This window comes from Oncorhynchus nerka, linkage group LG27, assembly GCF_034236695.1.
Source record: "Oncorhynchus nerka isolate Pitt River linkage group LG27, Oner_Uvic_2.0, whole genome shotgun sequence".
Lineage (NCBI taxonomy): Eukaryota > Metazoa > Chordata > Actinopteri > Salmoniformes > Salmonidae > Oncorhynchus > Oncorhynchus nerka.
In genome coordinates this window covers 14,771,605-14,793,328 of record NC_088422.1, presented here as the reverse complement: position 1 = coordinate 14,793,328, position 21,724 = coordinate 14,771,605, and the positions used below count along the sequence as shown (strand labels likewise).

The 21,724-nt window shown below is 43.1% G+C and overlaps 1 protein-coding gene across 1 annotated transcript in view; it reads left to right on the top strand.

Annotated features, from left to right (window-relative positions):
* LOC115111158 (adhesion G-protein coupled receptor V1-like) overlaps positions 1-21,724 on the top strand; it is a 248,439-nt gene that overhangs the window by 177,123 nt on the left and 49,592 nt on the right. The window contains exon 83 of the mRNA XM_065011405.1: positions 13,892-14,008. Within this exon, the coding sequence (XP_064867477.1) occupies positions 13,892-14,008 (117 nt within the window). The remainder of the gene's footprint in view (positions 1-13,891; positions 14,009-21,724) is intronic.

Below are 21,724 nucleotides of genomic sequence, written 5' to 3'. Positions count from 1 at the left end.
ATATAAATTTCCCTGAGACCACATTGTCCCACACTGCCCCACAAACCCACCAACGAGTGAGCTAGCCATACCTATGTGACCTGATGGGGTGGGGCTGCTGGAGGAGACCAGTAGCAGGCTGCTTGCCTGTGTCTGAGGGATGGGATGGAGGAAGCTAGGGCCCACTGGGGATGGGGGTGGGGGTCGGCGTGGGCTTAAGCTGGTGCTCTGCACTGCAGTCTGTGTCTGAACAAAAGCAGCTGAGGAAACACCCAAGATGTTGCCTGGGCTGGAAAGAGCTAGTTCAGACCGGTAGCTGATAGAGGAGGAAGGGAGAGAGGGAGGAGGGGGCGGAGGGAGAGAAGGAGTGGAAAGGACGGCGACTGGTGCTATGGACCGTCTGGCGGACAGGTCTCCACTCCCACTGATGTAATGCTTCTGTCAGATCCTATTATTAGCCCAGTGGCACGCTAGCTAGCTAGCATCAGCACACAGCGCTATCGATTGGGTTAGATTAGCACAACACAAGGAAGGAGGATGCCTCCAGGATCAGCACCAAGAAGCCATGATACTAAATTCCTCGCACTCATTGTTTGACATCTTTTTCCTTGTGTTCTTCTGTGAGGTTATGTTTTTATCACAAAAGCTGCTGTTGTTTTCAGTGATTGCTGAATCATTAGCAATAACTTTGTTTTGTAGTTCGCAGTTTAATCCTAATTGCATGCAACAGCTTTGTGTTACCATCAATGGTTTAAATAGATAAAAAGCCAATTGGATGTCAATTTGTTGTAGGCTTTATTGAGACCTCAAATCCTAACTCTTGTTCTAACCTCGTTTGCATACCTCAGATACATTGGATTTCATCTTGAGATCACTTTATTCTTTAAAAATATATATATAATTTAACTAGGCAAGTCAGTTAAGAACAAATTCTTATTTTCAATGACGGCCAACCAGGGAACAGTGGGTTAGCTGCCTTGTTCAGGGGCAGAACAACAGATTTTTACCATGTCAGCTCAAGGATTTGTTCCAGCAACCTTTCGGCTACTGGCCCAATGCTCTAACCACTAGGCTACCTGCCGCCCCAATATTTATCCCAAAGACAGAAAAACAACCTCCAGCTGGCACTGAGACAGCACAATCTGACATCACGTCTAATCCCTTCAGACCAGAGACATAAAAACAATAACAACCTGGCACTGAGACAGCACAATCTGACATCACGTCTAATCCCTTCAGACCAGAGACATAAAAACAATAACAACCTGGCACTGAGACAGCACAATCTGACATCACGTCTAATCCCTTCAGACCAGAGACATAAAAACAATAACAACCTGGCACTGAGACAGCACAATCTGACATCACGTCTAATCCCTTCAGACCAGAGACATAAAAACAATAACATCCTGGCACTGAGACAGCACAATCTGACATCACGTCTAATCCCTTCAGACCAGAGACATAAAAACAATAACAACCTGGCACTGAGACAGCACAATCTGACATCACGTCTAATCCCTTCAGACCAGAGACATAAAAACAATAACAACCTGGCACTGAGACAGCACAATCTGACATCACGTCTAATCCCTTCAGACCAGAGACATAAAAACAATAACAACCTGGCACTGAGACAGCACAATCTGACATCACGTCTAATCCCTTCAGACCAGAGACATAAAAACAATAACAACCTGGCACTGAGACAGCACAATCTGACATCACGTCTAATCCCTTCAGACCAGAGACATAAAAACAAAGCACATGGTTGGATGCCAGGTTGTTAACACCAGAGAACAAAGGGGAGCCTCGCTGATTGGCCCGTCTGCTGAACTGTGTGACCAATGGCATTCCCCCGGGTCCTCCGCCTTGGCCTTGGTGCTTCATGACAAACACACATGCAGTCTTCCACAGAGGAAGCTTTATTCCCTTAGTCCCACCTCTGCTCTTCCACTCTGCTGCAATGCCAGGCATGTATCTATTCCCTGGGCGCAGAGGTGCCTGGAACTGGGTTGCATCTGTGTGAGAGAGAGAGAGACCCTGGTACCCTGGGATCAGAAATTAGAGGCAGGCTTTTAGTTGTTTGTTCAGGCGTGCCTTAGTGGTTCATGTTTTACCAGAGTGCACTGTGTATATACAGTCACAACCAAAGTTATTGGCACACTTGATAAAATTAAGTAAAAATGTATACAACTATATTGTATGCTCACAAAATTATGTATTTTATAGTAATGCAATTGCTCAGAGAAAGAGATTTTGTTTAACAAGTAATAATTTTTCTCTCAAAAACGTATGGGTCAAAATGATTGGCACCCCTGTTTTCAAAACTCTGGCACCCTCCCTTGCGAGGATAACAGCACCGGGCCTTTACAAATATATATATGAGATTGGATAGCACATTGGGAGGGATCTTAAACACATTCTTCCATACATCTGACAAATGTAAACACCTGGAGTTTGCTAAACGGCTTTGGCCTTTGTCTGTCTGTTCCCTCATCCCTCGACTGAGGTCTGTCGATCTCCCCCGACTGAAGTCTGTCGATCTGCCTCGACTGAAGTCTGTCGATCTCCCCCGACTGAAGTCCGTCGATCTCCCCCGACTGAAGTCTGTCGATCTCCCCCGACTGAAGTCTGTCGATCTCCCCCGACTGAAGTCCGTCGATCTCCCCCGACTGAGGTCTGTCGATCTCCCTCGACTGAGGTCTGTCGATCTCCCCCGACTGAGGTCTGTCGATCTCCCCCGACTGAGGTCTGTCGATCTCCCTCGACTGAGGTCTGTCGATCTCCCCCGACTGAGGTCTGTCGATCTCCCCCGACTGAGGTCTGTCGATCTCCCCCGACTGAGGTCTGTCGATCTCCCCCGACTGAGGTCTGTCGATCTCCCTCGACTGAAGTCTGTCGATCTCCCCCGACTGAAGTCCGTCGATCTCCCCCGACTGAGGTCTGTCGATCTCCCTCGACTGAGGTCTGTCGATCTCCCCCGACTGAGGTCTGTCGATCTCCCCCGACTGAGGTCTGTCGATCTCCCTCGACTGAAGTCTGTCGATCTCCCTCGACTGAGGTCTGTCGATCTCCCCCGACTGAGGTCTGTCGATCTCCTGTCGATCTCCCTCGACTGAGGTCTGTCGATCTCCCTCGACTGAGGTCTGTCGATCTCCCCCGACTGAGGTCTGTCGATCTCCCTCGACTGAGGTCTGTCGATCTCCCCCGACTGAGGTCTGTCGATCTCCCCCGACTGAGGTCTGTCGATCTCCCTCGACTGAGGTCTGTCGATCTCCCCCGACTGAGGTCTGTCGATCTCCCCGACTGAGGTCTGTCGATCTCCCTCGACTGAGGTCTGTCGATCTCCCCCGACTGAGGTCTGTCGATCTCCCTCGACTGAGGTCTGTCGATCTCCCTCGACTGAGGTCTGTCGATCTCCCCCAACTGAGGTCTGTCGATCTCCCCCGACTGAGGTCTGTCGATCTCCCCCGACTGAGGTCTGTCGATCTCCCCCGACTGAAGTCTGTCGATCTCCCCCGACTGAGATCTGTCGATCTCCCCCGACTGAGGTCTGTCGATCTCCCTCGACTGAGGTCTGTCGATCTCCCTCGACTGAGGTCTGTCGATCTCCCCCGACTGAAGTCTGTCTTTCCTCCCCTATTTACAGAGTATTTAGTGTAGATCGCTGACAGAAAATGATTTCATTGTACTTGATATACAGCGCCTTCAAAAAGTATCCACACCCTTTGACTTTTTCCACATTTTGTTGTTACAAAGTGGTATTAAAATGGATTTAGTTGTCATTTTTGGCCAACGTTCTACACAAAATATGTTGAGTTGGAAGAAAATTTCTAAAATGCATTAAAAATGTCTGAAAAATAAAACACTATCTTAATTAAATAAGCATGCCCCTTTGAAAATATGTAGAAATAAGAACAGATATGGTTCACTCCAGACTTGACTTGTCACGTTCTGACCTTAGTTCCTTTGTTTTGTTTTAGTATGGTCTTGGCATGAGTTCGGGTGGGCAGTCTATGTTCTTTTTTCTATGATTTGGGATTTCTGTGTTTGGCCTGGTGTGGTTCTCAATCAGAGGCAGCTGTCAATCGTTGTCCCTGATTGAGAACCATACTTAGGTTGCCTGTTTTCACCCTTGAGTTGTGGGTGATTATTTTTTGTTTTCTGTTTTGTGTCTGCACCAGACAGAACTGTTTCGGTTTCATTTCGTTCTCTTTGTTGTTTTATTCTTTAGTGTTTTGAGTTATAATAAATATCATGAACACTTACCACGCTGCGCATTGGTCCTCCGATCCTTCCTACTACTCCTCCTCGTCAGAGGAAGACAACCGTTACATGACTGCACAAAAACACCCTGTGGCGTACTGCACTAGCATCGAATAATCCCCGCGATATGCACCTTTTCAGGGAAGTCAGGAAACAATACACGCAGTCAGTTAGGAAAGCAAAAGCTAGCTTTTTCAAACAGAAATTTGCATCCTGCAGCATTAATTCCAAAATGTTTTGGGACACTGTAAAGGCCATGGAGAATAAAAGCACCTCCTCCCAGCTGCCCACTGCACTGAGACTAGGAAACACTGTCACCACTGATAAATCTACGATAATCGAGAATTTCAATAAGTATTTCTCTACGGCTGGCCATGCTTTCCACCTGGCTAACCCAACCCCGGCCAACAGCTCTGCACCCCCCGCAGCAACTGGCTCAAGCGCTGCAAAATCTGAATCCCTACAAATCAGCTGGGCTAGACAATCTGGACCCTCTCTTCCTAAAATTATCCGCCACCATTGTTGCAACCCCTATTACTAGTCTGTTCAACCTCTCTTTTGTATCGTCTGAGATTCCTAAAGATTGGAAAGCAGACGCGGTCCTCCCCCTCTTCAAAGGGGGAGACACTCTAGACCCAAACTGTTACAGACCTATATCCATCCTGCACTGCCTTTCTAAAGTCTTCGAAAGCCAAGTGAATAAACAGATCACCAACCATTTTGAATCCCACTGTACCTTCTCCACTATGTAATCTGGTTTCCGAGCTGGTCACGGCTGCACCTCATCCACGTTCAAGGTGCTAAACGATATCATAACCGCCATCAATAAAAGACAGTACTGTGCAGCCATCTTCATCGACCTGGCCAAGGCTTTCGAAACTGTCAATCAGCGCATTCTTATTGGCAGACTCAACAGCCTTGGCTTCTCTAATGACTGCCTCGCCGAGTTCACTAACTACTTCTCAGATAGTTCAGAGTGTCAAATCGGAGGGCCTGTTGTCCGGACCTCTGGCAGTCTCTATGGGGGTGCCACAGGGTTCAATTCTCGGGCCGACTCTTTACTCTGTATATATCAATGATGTCGCTCTTGCTGCGGGTGATTATTTGAGCCACCTCGATACAGACGACACCATTCTGTATACCTCTGGCCATTCATTGGACACTGTGTTAACTAACCTCCAGATGAGCTTCAATGCCATACAACTCTCCTTCCGTGGCCTCCAACTGCTCTTAAATACTAGTAAAACTAAATGCATGCTCTTCAACCGATCACTGCCTGCACCTGCCCGTCCGACTAGCATCACTACTCTGGACGGTTCTGACTTAGAATATGTGGACAACTATAAATACCTAGGTGTCTGGCTAGACTGTAACCTCTCCTTCCAGACTCACATTAAGCATCTCCAATCCAAAGTTAAATCTAATCGGCTTCCTATTTTGCAACAAAGCCTCCTTCACTTATGCTGCCAAACTTACCCTCGTAAAACTGACTATCCTACCGATCCTTGACTTTGGCGATGTCATTTACAAAAAAGCTACTCAGCAAACATATACTACCCACCACTGCGACCTGTATGCTCTCACTGGCTGGGCCTTGCTACATATTCGTTGCCAAACCCACTGGCTCCAGGTCATCTATAAGTCTTTGCTAGGTATAGCTCTGCTTTATCTCATCTCACTGGTCACCATAGAAACACCCACCCATAGCACGTGCTCCAGCAGGTATATTTCACTGGTCATCCCCAAAGCCAACACCCGCTTTGGCTGCCTTTCCTACCAGTTCTCTGCTGCCAATGACAGGAACGAATTGCAAAAATCACTGAAGTTGGAGACTTGTATCTCACTCACTAACTTTAAGCTTCAGCTGTCAGAGCAGCATACCGATCGCTGCGCTGTACACAGCCCATCTGTAAATAGCCCATCCAATCAACTACCTACCTCATCCCCATATTTGTTTTTGTTTTTCTGCTCTTTTGCACATCAGTATTTCTACTTGCACATCCTCGTCTGCACATATATCACTCCAGTGTAAATTGCTAAATTGTAATTACTTCGCCACTATGGCCTATTTATTGCCTTACCTCCTTACTTCATTTGCACACACTGTATACAGATTTCCTATTGTGTTATTGACTGTACGTTTGTTTATCCCATGTGTAATTCTGTTATTTTTGTCGTACTGCTTTGCTTTATCTTGGCCAGTTGTAAATGAGAACTTGTTCTTAACTGGCCTATCTGGTTAAATAAAGGTTAAATAAAAAAATAAATACATGTTAGAATCACCTTTGACAGTGATTACATCTGTGAGTCTATTGAGGTAGGACTAAAAGCTTTCCACCCCTGGATTGTACAATATTTGCCCATTATTCTTTTTAAAATTCTTCAAGCTACGTCAAGTTTTTGGATTTGCTCATAACACTTTGTATTCAGGTCCAAAAGTTCATTTCTTTGCCACATTTTTTACTTGCCTGCATCATTGCAAACATGGTGGATGTTTTGGAATATTTGTGTTCTCTACAGGCTTCCTTCTTTTCACTCTGTCATTTAGGTTAGTATTGTGGAGTAACTGTAATGATGTTGATCCATCCTCTGTTTTCACAGTCATTAAACTCAAACTTTTTTAAAATCAACTTTGATCTCATGGTGAAATCCCTAAGCAGTTTCCTTCCTCTCCGGCAACTGATTTAGGATAGTCACCTGTATCTTTGTAATGACTGGGTGTATAGATATACCATCCAAAGCCTAATTAATAACTTCACCTTGCTCAAAGGGATATTTACCTTTATTTTACTAGGCATGTCAGTTAAGAACAAACTCTTATTTTCAATGACGGCCTAGGAACAGTGGGTTGTTCAGCATTCAGCATCTCCTTTTTTTTATATTTTGACTGATCTTCCCTTCTATGCATTGAAAAACTCCCTGGTCTTTGTGGTTGAATCTGTACTTGAAATTCACTACTCGATTGAGGGACCTTACAGATAATTATGTCGGGTACAGAGATGAGGTAGTCATTAAAAAAATCATGTTAAATACTATTATTGAATACAGAATGAGTTCATGCGACAGGGTAGCCTAGTGGTTAGAGCGTTGGACTAGTAACCGGAAGGTTGCAAGTTCAAACCACCGAGCTGACAAGGTACAAATCTGTCGTTCTGCCCCTGAACAGGCAGTTAACCCGCTGTTCCTAGGCTGTCATTGAAAATAATAATTTGTTCTTAACTGACTTGCCTGGTTAAATAAAGGTAAAATTATGTGATTTTTTTTTAGCACATTTTACTCCTGAACTTATTTAGGCTTGCCATAACAAAGGGGTTGAATACTTATAGACTTATAGGCTTTTAATTGTGAAAATGTTCTACAAATAAAATGCATCTGACATTATGGGGTATAGTGTATTGATAAGTGACACAAAATCTCAATTTAATCCATTTTAAATTCAGGCTGTAACACAACAAAATGTGGACAAAGTCCAGGGGTGTGAATACTTTCTGAAGGCTCTGTATAAGATTTAGGCTTTCTGAACCCTGAGTCTCACCCAGCAGAGAACAATACATCCCTGGCTGTTTGACTGAAAAAATAAAAGATAAGAATACAAACATAAAGTAAATGGCTCAGTACACACACAATCACACACACCCTCTTTTCAAGGCCCTCTGGCTAGAGTAGCACCCCTATCGGGTCTCTGTTATGTCATCACAGGGTCACCATTAGTCAACAGAGCAGATAGAGAGAGATGTGGTGATTTAGCTATCATGACTCGGCCGTTTTGCTATGTAGCCACAGCAGCTGCAGCCCCTCTAGCCTCTACTTACAGTTCCACACGTCTGTGCTAGCTACCACCACCAGCACGCTAAAGGCTATACACATAAACAGAAACCATCCAAGCCAACGAGGTAGCTACGTAGGAAACCATCCAAGCCAACGAGGTAGCTATCATACACCTCTGTATGATCTTACAAAACAGATGATGAAAACAATTTGGTATACCTGTTCTCTCAATTAGGATTAAAGGAGTTTGGAGCAGTGGAAGGGGGTGCTGGTTTGGGAGTGTGGTGGTCAAGGTCTCAGACAGAAAGGTCATGAGATAGAGATACTGTCTGAAACAGAAGAGGGGTGGGAGGGGAATGGTGGGTGGGGTTGTACTGTCGCTTTAATCAATGGACAGGCTCTGTCTGGGGGTGGGCTTATTGACTGGAGCTGACCCTCTCCTTGCCATGCAATATAGGCTACACTCTGACAAGGCACGCGAAGAAGAGAAAATCAAGTTTGTGTGTGTGCAGCCTGGTCTAATACACTAGAGGTAACGTAGTAAACATAAGTCCAGGACACTCAAATTAGTATGATATGTTACGTTTGGTATGGTTACATAAGACAGATGGTTACTTAAGGCAAAAGCTAAAGTAGGGTGGTTGGTCGGAGTGGATGGGTGAGCGTATAATATGAATATACCGCAAACATCTAGTAACCCATTTAGTTGCGTGTTCGAATCTCATCACGGACAGCTTTAGAATTTTAGCTACTTACTAATTTGCAACTACTTAGCATGTAGGCTAACCCTTCTCCTAACCCTTTAACCTGTCTGGGAACGGGGTTGCTCTAGCGGAAGGTCACCACCAAGTCACAGAAAAACGCAGCCATTTTTCCAGCCAAAGAGAGGAGTAACAAAAAGCAGAAATATAGATTCAATTAATCACTAACCTTTGATGATCTTCATCAGATGACACTCATAGGACTTCATGTTACACAATACATGTATGTTTTGTTCGATAAAGTGTATATTTATATCCAAAAATCTCATTTTACATTGGCGTGTTATGTTCAGTAGTTCCAAAACATGCGGTGATTTTGCAGAGAGCCACATCAATTTACAGAAATACTCATAATAAACATTAATAATAGATACAACTATTATACATGGAACTTTAGATAAACTTCTCCTTAATGCAACCGCTGTATCAGATTTTTTTTTAACTTTACGGAAAAAACAAACCATAACATAATCTGAGTACGGAGCTCAGAGCCCAAACCAGCCAAAGAATTATCCGCTATGTTGTGAAGTCAACATTAGTCAGAAATAGCATTATAAATATTCACTTACCTTTGATGATCTTCATCAGAATGCACTCCCAGGGCTCCCAGTTCCACAATAAATGTTTGATTTGTTCAATAAAGTTCATAATTTATGTCCATATACCTCCTTCTGTTATGGCGTTTGGTAAACAAATCCAAACGCGCATGCAAGTCCAGCAGAAAGGTCGGACGAAAAGTCCAAAAAGTTTTTTACTGGTCGTAGAAACATATCAAACCAAGAATAGAATCAATCTTTAGGATGTTTTTAACATAAATCTTCAATAATGTACCAACCGGAGAATTCCTTTGTCTGTAGAACAGCATTGGAACGCGAGCTAACTCTCACATGACCGCGCGTCACAAGCCCGTGGCTCTCTGCCAGACCTCTGACTCATTCCCTCTCATTCGGCCCCACTTCACAGTAGAAGCATCAAACACGTTTCTAAAGACTGTTGACATCTAGTGGAAGCCTTAGGAAGTGCAAGATGACCAATATCCCACTGTATCTTCAATAGGGGCTGAGTTGAAAAACGAGCAACCTCAGATTTCCCACTTCCTGGTTGGATATTTTCTCAGGTTTTTGCCTGCCATATGAGTTCTGTTATACTCACAGACATCATTCAAACCGTTTTAGAAACTGCAGAGTGTTTCTATCCAATACCAATAATAATATGCATATATTATCATCTGGGACTGAGTAGCAGGCAGTTTACTCTGGGCATGCTTTTCATCCAATCCATCCCAACGAAATGTTTAACCTAATTCCTAACCTAAACCCTAACCTTAACCCTATCCCCTAGCCTAGCTAACGTTAACCACCTAGCTAACTTTAGTGTTGGCCCCCTAGCTAATGTTAGCCACAACAAATTGGAATTCATAACATATCATGCGAATTATAATTTGTAACATATCATACAAAATGTGTGATGGCATACACAAATGAATACATACCATAGGAAATGTAACATATCATACTAATTGGAGTGTCCCTGATTTACATTTACTATGTTACTTCTACCCCTGAGTCTGTGTTGGTGTCAGTGGCGTGTATTCATGTATTCTTTCCTCTCTGTGTTTCATAATATTCCTTCAATTCGTAAGAGGTTGATTGTATCTCAACGGAGAAAGCATCCGAGCGAGAAAACAACATCCCTCTCTCTCTGTATGTGTAGACCCATCTATCTGATGCTCTCTGTATGATCTTCAAATCAAATCAAATCAACAAAACAAAAAAATACATTTAGCAGCAGTAAAATAACAATAGCGAGACTTTATACAGGGGGTACTGGTACAGAGTCAATGTGCGAATTGCAAGGCACCGGTTAGTTGAGGTAAATGAGGTAATATGTACATGTAGATAGAATTATTAAAGTGACTATGTATAGATAATAACAGAGAGCAGCAGCGGCTTAAAAGGGGGGGGAAACGCAAATTGTCTGGGTAGCCAATTGATTAGATGTTTCGAAGCCTCTTGGACCCAGAATTGGCGCTACACAGTTTAAGCTCATGAGGGATTTCTAAGTTATATTCTTCAAGAATCAATGGATATAATTATAATTTAAAAGTCCAAAAATGGATGTGGCAACTACAGATTGCCCCTTTAAGTCTATCAGAAGTGTGCAAGTTTAAGCTTGTGTCCATTAGGTCTATGGATGTATTTTCTTATCAGCATGAATTAGATTAAGCAATAAAAGCCCCACTTTTATTCCATAGGCTGGGATCCGCACTGTGCAGCTGTTGTTCCATAGGCTGGGATCCACACTGTGCAGCTGTTGCAAGAGCACATTTTTCACTGGCTGTCAACTGGTTTTTAAACAATGATTGATAGGCAGCTTAAACTTCTTGAATTCAACCATTATTGGGTTCAAATACATATTTAGATTTGTGAACAGCCGTCCACAACAACCACAATCCGTAAGGCGCCAATAGCTAAATGAGAGAGCAGCAGTGTGATTCACATCAATGTGCTGTGTAGATGTCAATAATAAGTGATATCTGTATCGCCGTAGACTACACCACTGCTGTCATCCTTACCTCCAAGCATTTATTCAAGTTGGATAACAGCAGTCGCACCATTGGAAGACATAGCTTGGACTGTAGCCTCCTGCTCTTTTCCAGCAATCCATCAAACACATTTGGTGTGTCATCATAGTGGTCTCTGACATCATAGTGGTCTCTGACTTGTGGTCAGACTCGCTCAGGTGGAACAAACTTAAACTTGCGCCTTTTTTCAATGCTGATTTGAATGTCATTGAGAAAACAGATTGTCTCAAACCTCCTTTCTGAATTTAAAAGTAATCCTCGAAGTAATCATCTAGTTTTTCAAAGGTATCTCTAATCTGATTACAATATTTTAGCTGGTAACATAACGGATTACAGTTACCGTTTTTTTGTAATCCCTTACATGTAATGTATTACTCCGAAACCCTGCCCAAGGTTTTATTCGGGCCCAATAACTGCTGCCCGGAATCACAATTCTAAGCAACCACCTTTTTCAAAGGCTCCATCCCAGGTCCTTCCTGTATCGTCCCTCCTTTTTCTCACCATACAGAGCTGCAAAACAAACCGGAAACAGAATTACCCCATTTGTTAATTTAAATAAAGCCTGACTTTTTGCCTAATTCAACAACAGAATCCGAGATATGTGGTGTGTGGAGTCGCTAACTATCTGTTTGCTTTGGAAAGGTCGCTCTGTAATGACGGCGGCAGGGTGGGGTTTCAAACTATGTTCCCATCTTGAGCCCTTCTTAAAGAGCAACTTGAAAAGAAGAACAGAACAGAAAGGACCAAACAACTGACACACCACCCTAGTGGAGGTGCAATCTCAACGCTGAAGTAAAATGACACAGCTTCATGCTCTATTTGTTGCCCTAGGTTGCTCTGAGCAACCGCGTTGTGAAGTTAATTGAGCACAGCTGTAGCGCAATAGGCAGCGCATCCTAATACTCAACTTGTTTGATTGGAAGGGAGAGCTTGTTTGCTCTCTCGCGTGGCTTAGGTGCTTATATGGAGAGCAGTTGGTATTTGTGATGTTTACTGGGTCATCATGGATAGGCTGTGGCTCTGGGCTAGTGTCCCCTCCTGTCATCCTGGGGTTTCCACACTAATGTTGCTCTATCATGGAAATATAACTAGCTCCCTGAGAATGACCGTATGCGGATGGTCCTCTGACAATTTGAGAGTTACGAAAGCAGTAGTTATGAAACTCTTCACACGTAAATACTATACATACTAGGGTGAAATATATTCTTGTAACACTGACGTTACTGTCAACCTGATAAATACAAGCCGGTTGTACAAACATGTTATTCACCCCAACAACAAGACATGAGTCAATACGCAGACTTATTATGTCCTGTCAAGAAACTAACACTCTGGCTCACACAAACGTTATGCAATTCACACCTGCGTGTTGTTATCTGTGTGTGTGTGAAAGAGGGCGGAGTTTATAGTTTATTAGTATGCTATGTATAGTATAGTATATAGTGTAGACGATATACAATACTGTGTGTTTACACCAGCATGGTACTTTGATGAATTAGCTGCAGTCTGATGATGATGATGCACCTAGAGAGTTGTAAGAGAGATGAAGAGGCATAATTCTGCAGTGTACTTGACCTGCCATCTGGACGTTCTGAAGCTCTCCTGGCTGTCTGGCAGGTTTTGCAGCCACTGTCCTTTTCCCTCTTCTCTGCCTGTCTCACTTTCAATCCCTCTCTCTTTCTCTTCCTCCCTCTCTCACTTTCAATCGTCTTTCTCTATCTCTACCTGCCTGTATCTCTCTCTCGCTCTCTCTCGCTCTCTCTCTCTCTCTCTTTCTCACTCTCTCTTTTTATCTCTCTCTCTCTGCCTTCCTGTCTCGCTCTCATTATTTCTCTCTCTCTCTCTTGCTTGTCTCCTTTCTCTCCAGCGGAGTTAGGACACTCGGTGTCCTCCTTCTCTTTCCCTTCTCACCCTCCCTCTCTCCCTCCATCCCTGGTGTTTTGCACTGGCACGGGGCTGGAAGTCAGACAGTGTTACATAAGCAGAAATATTGCTATGGGTTGGTAGTGGCACAAGGCTCTGTCCCAAGGGTTAATTAAGCTCTGCCATCAGAGAGCTGAAGGATTTACTGTAGGACACACACACAGGTTCCTGGATGGGTACCCAGGAAGCATTTGTCACTTGTTGTTTATTTTGGTTTGCGCATTGTGATGTAACAGGTCTGCAGGATGTCACTAAGGTGTATCTTATATTGTCAGCTGTTCCAAAATACATGCATGATAACACAGCCATCAATCATCCAATTACTAGTCTGCAGGGGGAAAGTGTCAATGGACAAGTGTGTTTCTGCTTGTGTAAGGTCTTTGACGTGCAAGAGCTGTATATGTTTGTGTGAGAGATGGGAGAGGTGTATAGTAAAGTGCATAGTCTGCAGGCAAATGTTGTGTTGCTGTGTGTTTGTGCATTAGTGTGTTTCTGTGGCCTCTCAGATGTCTCGCTCTCTCGCTCTCTTGCTCGCTCTCTCTCTCTCTCTCTCTCTCTCTCTCTCTCTCTCGCTCTCTCTCGCTCTCTCTCTCTCTCTGTGTTGTAGATCTGTTTCCTGGTGTCTGCGTTTCGTGGCCGTGTCTACTCAGAGGACAGCTGTGCCGTTCTGGGCCTCTTCTCCCACTACTTCCTCCTGAGCCAGTTCTGCTGGATGCTACTCCAGGTAAGGCCTACTGTTGACACCAGGGCTTCTCCAGGTAAGGCCTACTGCTGACACCAGGGCTCCTCTAGGTAAGGCCTGCTGTTGACACCAGGGCTCCTCCGGGTAAGGCCTGTTGTTGACACCAGGGCTCCTCCAGGTAAGGCCTGCTGTTGACACCAGGGCTCCTCCGGGTAAGGCCTGTTGTTGACACCAGGGCTCCTCTAGGTAAGGCCTGCTGTTGACACCAGGGCTCCTCCAGGTAAGGCCTACTGCTGACACCAGTTCTCCTTCAGGTAAGGCCTACTGTTGACACCAGGGCTCCTCGAGGTAAGGCCTACTGCTGACACCAGTTCTCCTCCAGGTAAGGCCTGCTGTTGACACCAGGGCTCCTCTAGGTAAGGACTGCTGTTGACACCAGGGCTCCTCCAGGTAAGGCCTGCTGTTGACACCAGGGCTCCTCCAGGTAAGGCCTGCTGTTGACACCAGGGCTCCTCCAGGTAAGGCCTACTGTTGACACCAGGGCTCCTCCAGGTAAGGCCTACTGTTGACACCAGGGCTCCTCCAGGTAAGGCCTGCTGTTGACACCAGGGCCTGTATGTATCATGCATATTAGAGTCGGAGCGCTGATCTAGAATGAGGTCCCACCTGTATACGTTTAATTTTCTTCATTGTGATCTGAAAGGCAAAACCAGAGGTGGAAATATTACTGAAATATTCTACTCAAGTAGAAGTATTGTTACTACAATTACATTTTAAAAACTACTCAAGTAAAAAGTAGCTCGTTTGAAAAGTTCTGAGAGTAAAAGTAATTTAGTTACTTTTAAAATAAAAACTTTGAGCTTGATAATTAGGTAATTTTAAGGTTACCTGAATGTGTTAGACATTATATTTTCAATGCAATACATAGAAAAAGGAAGAGAGGAGATATATGTACAGTACGAACGAAGTTCATTTATTTTATTGGTAAGTTCAGAAGATCATCAGGCAATAATTTTGTATGATATTCGGTGTAGAAAAGAACATAATTGATTTAGGGCCGGGTCTTGTCCACTCTGCTCTGATGAGGTCACGCGGCTTGTGGGCATTGTAGAGGGAAACAGAGCTGCATTTTACATTTACATTTTAGTCATTTTATCTAAAGCAACTTAGTACATTCATCATAATAGCTAGGTGGGACAACCCCATATCACAGTCATTGTAATTACATGTTTCCTCAAAGTAGCTATCAGGAAAGTCAAAGCTAGAAAGGGGGTTAAGTGCGACTGCTAGTTCCGAAAGGTTTTTATTTAATTAATTTTTATTTGGGGGGAGCGGGTCGGGGTGAGGAGGGAGGGGGGTGCTGTGGGATTATTTAAGATACTCTTTGAAGATGTAGGGTTTCAGATGTTTTCAGAAGATGAGCAGGGACTGCTGTCTAAGCTTCAGAGGGAAGCTGGTTCCACGATTGGGGTGCCAGGACAGAGAAGAGCTTGGACTGGGCTGATCTGGAGCTTCCCTCCCGTAGGCGTGGGAAGGCCAAGAGACCAGAGGTGGAAGAATGGAGTGCTTGGCTTGGGGTTGTAGGGTTTAAGCATAGCCTGAAGGTAGGGAGGGGCAATTCCTCTTGCTGCTCCGTAGGCAAGTACCATGTTCTTGTCGTCGATGTGCGGAAGAGCAGGGTGACTTGGGAAGTTTGAACACCAGGCTGGCTGCAGCGTTCTGGATAAGTTTCAGGCGCTTGATGGCACAAGTCAGACGGGAGATGACAAGTGACTGGATTAGGACCTGCGCCGCTTCCTGTGTGAGGTAGGGTCGTACTCTACGGAAGTTGTAGAGCATGAACCTGCAGGAGTGAGCCACTGCTTTGATGTTTTCAGAGAACGACATGGTGTTGGCCAGTGTCACGCCGAGGTTCTTTGCACTCTAGGAGGGGGACACCGTGAAGTCGTTAACAGTGATGGATAGGTCTTTGAGCGGCAGGCCATCCCTGTATGTAAGAGCTGCTCCGTCTTGTCGAGGTTGGTCTTGAGGTGGTGGGCCAACATCCAAGCTGAGATATCTGCCAGGCACACAGAGATGCGATTCACCAACTGGGTGTCAGAAGGGGGGAAGGAGAAAAGGAGTTGAGTGTAATCCACATAGCAATGATAGCAGAGACCATGTGAGGATATGACGGAGCCGAGTGACTTGGTGTATAGAGAGAGGGCCTAGACCTGAGCCTTGGGGGACACCAGCAGTCTAAGCATGTTGTGCAGACACAGATCCTCTCCACGTCCATTTATTACAACCACATCTAGCGGCTGGCGTAACCCCGGTTATTTGAACCAAGCGCGACTGGGGTTGCGACCTCATTTGGGAAACGATGGCATACTGTAGGTGCTTTGTTGCTATTTCTGTGGGACTGGAACTTAAAATAACATTATTAACCGGTTCCCATGCTTTTAAAATAATGGTTCTGTTCCGTAACAGGATAGATCACTTTTGTTCCCGGTTCTGACTCTGTTCCTCGAACAATTTCATTATTTTTGGCCTGTTCCCTGAATCGGTTCCAACCCCTGCTTCTCGCCAGCTGTTACTTCTGTCCCAAAGCTATATTACTCCCGCCCCAACGGCAGGTACAAAAGTAACGTTGTGGAAGTTCTGTTCTCAATCTATTTCATTTTAACTCAATTACCCTAGGTATTAAATGCGGCCGGGGATTCTCCTCCTTGGACACTGGGTCCTTAGACACCACTTTGATTTTTAAAAAAGTTCCTCTCTTTTGTGACATCAATGAAAGTTGTTTTTGAAAATCTTCCGACCACCATAAGTTTGTGCGAACAGCTTGATTTGATTGGCCTGTTTTTTGCATGTGTTTAATTTGATTGGTTACTGACTAAACAACGATACCATTTTTTTCTGGCTCCAAGGGCTCCCGCTCGCAAACTTCCCATCATGATCTACTAATAATGATAGCCTACAAAATTCTACTCTGTAATGGATGGTTTTAAAAAGGTACCGAAGTACAATACTTAATTCAAAACTTACAGTAAGTAAGTAAAATTACTGACTGAAAAATACTCAAAGTACAAGTACTCGGAATGGCTACTCAATTACAGTAAGGAGAGTATTTGTAATTTGTTCTGCCCCTAGGCAAAACTGATCCTAAATCAGCAATCCTACTCTGAGACATTTGAAACATATGCCCCCTGCTCTAACCCTAAACTAACCAGGACAGCTTTGGTTTGATAAGTCTCATTACATTTCCAAATATGTTCCATCTGTTAATCCAACCATGTGAATAAACAGGTCATGTACCATCAGGTCTGAAATTACAGTATTGACACCCTTGATAAAGACAAGCAAAAATGACTGTATAAAATACATTATTCAAAAATACATTTTCGGGGTGGCAGGTAGACTAGTGGTTAGAGTGTTGGACCAGTAACCGAAAGGTTGCTGGATCGAATCCCCGAGCTGACAAGGTAAAAATCTGTCATTCTGCACCTGAACAAGGCAGTTAACCCACTGTTCTTAGGCTGTCATTGTAAATAAGAATGTGTTCTTAACTGACTTGTCTAGTTAAATAAAGGTTCAATTTAAAATAAAAAAAATGTAAAAAATACTGTGCTATATTGTATAGTGGGACAGTAGCTCATGAGAATATCGATGATATCTCTGGCTCTGTCAGCTACACTTGCACACTCTATATATCTAAACTCCTAGTAATATGTGGGGTAAAACACCAACATTTCTGCATCACTGTGCCTTCCCCTGGCTCTGTTGACATGTTCCTACCCTTCCTTATACTCCATACTATTGATCAGAGGATTACCCCCCTCTCTTTGAGTCAGCAAGTATCAGCTTTTTTCTAAGTGGCATATGCGGGGGGCGCCAGCCAGGAGGCTTTCGTAGACCATGCTTATTGCACTCATCAAGCCTTGAGTCAACGGTGCACTGAAGCGCTGCAATGGGGAAATACAGGTCGGCCCCTTGACAGAACACAAGTCTGTAGTTGAATCAGCCAGGCTATGAGTCGTTACACTGAGCACCTTGGATAGAGATGTCCTCCCAGAACTGTCTTTCTGTACCGTAGGGCTCCACAACAGTGCATAACGGCTAACCAACACCTGCCAAAGCCTCATCCGGCTTAACCGGAGCAAGGGAACAGCACAGCACAAACTCCTAATGCAGTTATTTGCACGCCCAGCTATCACTGCTGGAGCTCAATTAAAGTGGCACTCTGTTAGCTGTCTAATATGATGTGTTACACAACAGTCTCTCTCTTTATCTCTCTCTCCCTCTCTAGCTGTCTGTCTCCCTCCAACTCTCTCTCTCTCTTCATATAAATTCAGTTCAATTCAAGGGGCTTTATTAGCATGGGAAACATATGTTAACATTGCCAAAGCAAGTGAAGTAGATAATATACAAAAGTGAAATAAACAATAAAAATGAACAGTAAACATTACACTTACAGAAGTTCCAAAAGAATAAAGACATTACAAATGTCATATTATGTATATATACAGTGTTGTAATGATGTTGAGGGCCAAATAGCATTCTAGTTTGCTCAGTTTTTTTGTTAATTCTTTCCAGTGTGTCAAGTAATTATCTTTTTGTTTTCTCATGAGTTGGTTGTTTCTAATTGTTCTGCTGTCCCGGGGCTCTGTGGGGTGTGTTTGTGTTTGTGAACAGAGCCCCAGGAACAGCTTGCTTAGGGGACTCTTCTCCAGGTTCATCTCTCTGTAGGTGATGGCTTTGTTATAGCTGTCTCTCTAACAAAATACATGAGGTTTTTAACTTGATCAACATACTGTAAATAATATTCATATTTAGGCTTTGACCGAAACACATTTAAATGCATGTAAATTATGGACAAATTAACATTCATGGATAGTCTACATCGAAGGGACAGGAATCATGGATAGTCTACATCGAAGGGACAGGAATAGGAATGGTGGGGGTGTAGCTCTGTACATTCAGAATCATATACCTTTTAAGAGAAGGGATGACCTTAATGTATGACAAGTAGAGGCACTATGGGCTCAGGTACATCTGCCTCACCAGGCACCCATATTGGTAGGATGTGTATAGACCTCCTAGCTCTACGGTGTCCTATCTGGATGATTTATGTACTGGGTTTGACCAGGCCACAGATAGCATACAGAGATGTATTTATCTTGGGTGATTTTAATATACATTGGAAGGATCACAATAATTTGAATAGAACAAAATTGATGAGATATGCCAAGAACTGTGGTTTGAGACAAATGGTTAACTAGATCTTCAATTAAGTTGGGTCATCGTTCAGACACGTGCATTGATCTGATTTTTTTGTAATATACCATTGCAATGCTTAAAAGCCAGATCAATGCCAGTGGGCTGGACAGACCATAATATTGTGACCATAACCATGAACACCAAGGTTTCAAAGAAACCCCCTAGGATTGTGGTTAAGAGAAATTTTAAAACATTTAATCATGAGCTCTTTCTAAATGATTTGGCTGCTGTACCCTGGGAGCTGATTTATCTAGAGGATGATTTAAATCACGCTACAGAATGTTTTATTGATTTGCTCACTGAGGTAATGGACCATCATGCCCCAGTAAGAAAGAGTACAGTTGGTGCCCGTCCATCTCCATGGATTGATGATGAACTGGGTGAGGCTTTTTCTCAAAGAAATATGGCAAAGGTCTTAGCAGCCGAGTCAAAATTAGAAATTGATGAACAGAATTATAGAACATTATGTAATTATGCAGTTAAATTGAATCAAAAGAGAAAAAAAGTTATTTTACAACAATGCTTTTATTGATTGTAAAAATGATTGTAAAACAGTTAAGGGCTTACTTGGTACATCTATCTCATTATGCCCATCTAGTGTGGAGGTTGGCTTGGTACATCTATCTCATCATGCCCATCTAGTGTGGAGGTTGACGGGAGAATAATAACAAAACCAGTTGATGTTGCCAATCATTTTGCAGATTTTTAAAAAAGAAAATGAATTTACCGAGCAACAATGTAAACATACATTCTTCCAAACAAGCTATTGTCCAATGGATTGATGATCATGTTATGAGCAACAAGCTCTGCTCTTTTAGTCTGCAAACGGTGTCAGTGGAGGAGGTGTTAAACCTATTGAAGTCATTACCTGATGGTAAATCTACAGGTTATGGTCTTATGGACAATTTTTTTGCTTCACTGTGCTGCTCCCCAGATTGCAGTTCCACTGAGATACATATTTAATTGGTCACTGGAAAAGGGGATATAGCCAAATGTATGGAAGCATACGAAACTGTGTCCTATTCCGAAAGACTGCCAAGAACCCATTATTCCTGCCAATAGTCGACCAATTAGTCTACTCCCTTCACTCAGTAAGATATTGGAGGGTATTGTGAGTAGACAAATATGGGAGTACATGGAAAAGAATGATCTGATTACAGCCAATCAGCCTTCTTACAGCAAAAACCATTCCACTACCACTGCATTGGTTGACATGACTGATCAGTGGCTCAATGCTATGGATAATGGCAGGTTGTGGTGGTACTATTTTTTTGACAAAATTAATGCATTATGGTTTTAAGGAGGTAGCATTGAATTGGTTACAGTCATATCTAACTGACAGGAAACAGTCCACCTATATTAATGGTTCATTTTCTTCCCCTCATGTGTTAAACTGTGGAATACCGCAGGGCAGCTGCCTTGGGCCACTTCTCTATTTAATATATACCAAAGACCTTCCCCATGCCTTAGCTGAAACTCAAGCTAGTATATTTGCAGATTACACTACAATTTATGCAGCAAGACAATCGGTTCAACAGGTACAGCAAGCTTTACAAGGAGATTTGGGGAATATTAGGGAGTGGGTTTGCCAAAACAAACTTGTTTTAAACACCAAGAAAACCAAAGTTATGTTGGTCTGTTCCACTAGGAAAAGGCCAAAACAGCATGGGATACAATTAAGTATGGGAGGAGTACAAATTGAATAAGTGGCAGAAACCAAACTATTGGGAGTGCAGCTAGACAACTGCTTATCATGGTCGTCTCAAATAACTAATCTATGTAAAAAATAGATATATTAAAACAGCATGTATAATCAGAAGGATAGCTAAATATTTACCAGGAAAAGTTTGTCAGCAAATAACACAGGCATTGGTTGAGAGTCAGGTGAACTACTGTTCTGTGGTCTGGAGAAATGCATCATCTAGTGAAGTTAGGAGACTGCAGACTGAACAGAACAAAGCAGCAAGGATTGTTTTAAGGTGGAGATATGGTTCTTCTGTTGCAGTCATGCGCAATGTTCTTGGTTGGTCATCAATCGATAAGATAATTGAAAGGAACATGCTTATTTTATTTCCTAATATACATCATTTAAAACGGCCAAGTTCTATTCACAACGGTATTCAGTTGGTAAGAGACAGACATTCTGTAAATATGAGGAATAGATTTCCACCATCTATGAGTTGTCTAGACAGAAAAGTATTCAGTAGGTAAGAGACAGACATTCCATAAATATGGGAATAGATTTCCACCATCTATGAGTTGTCTAGACAGAAAAGAGAAATAGGCAAAAGACCATTTCTATTTAGAGCAATAAAGAAATGGAATAAATTAACTGAGCAAACCAGAAACCTTTCAATATATACATTTAAACATTATTTTAAAACGATTTAAATATAATACATAGAAATGTTGTGGGACTAAAGTAGATGAAGAATCTATATTTTTTTAGATTGAGTATTTATTGGGTCATTATGCTAGTGTATTATGTATGTTTGTAAT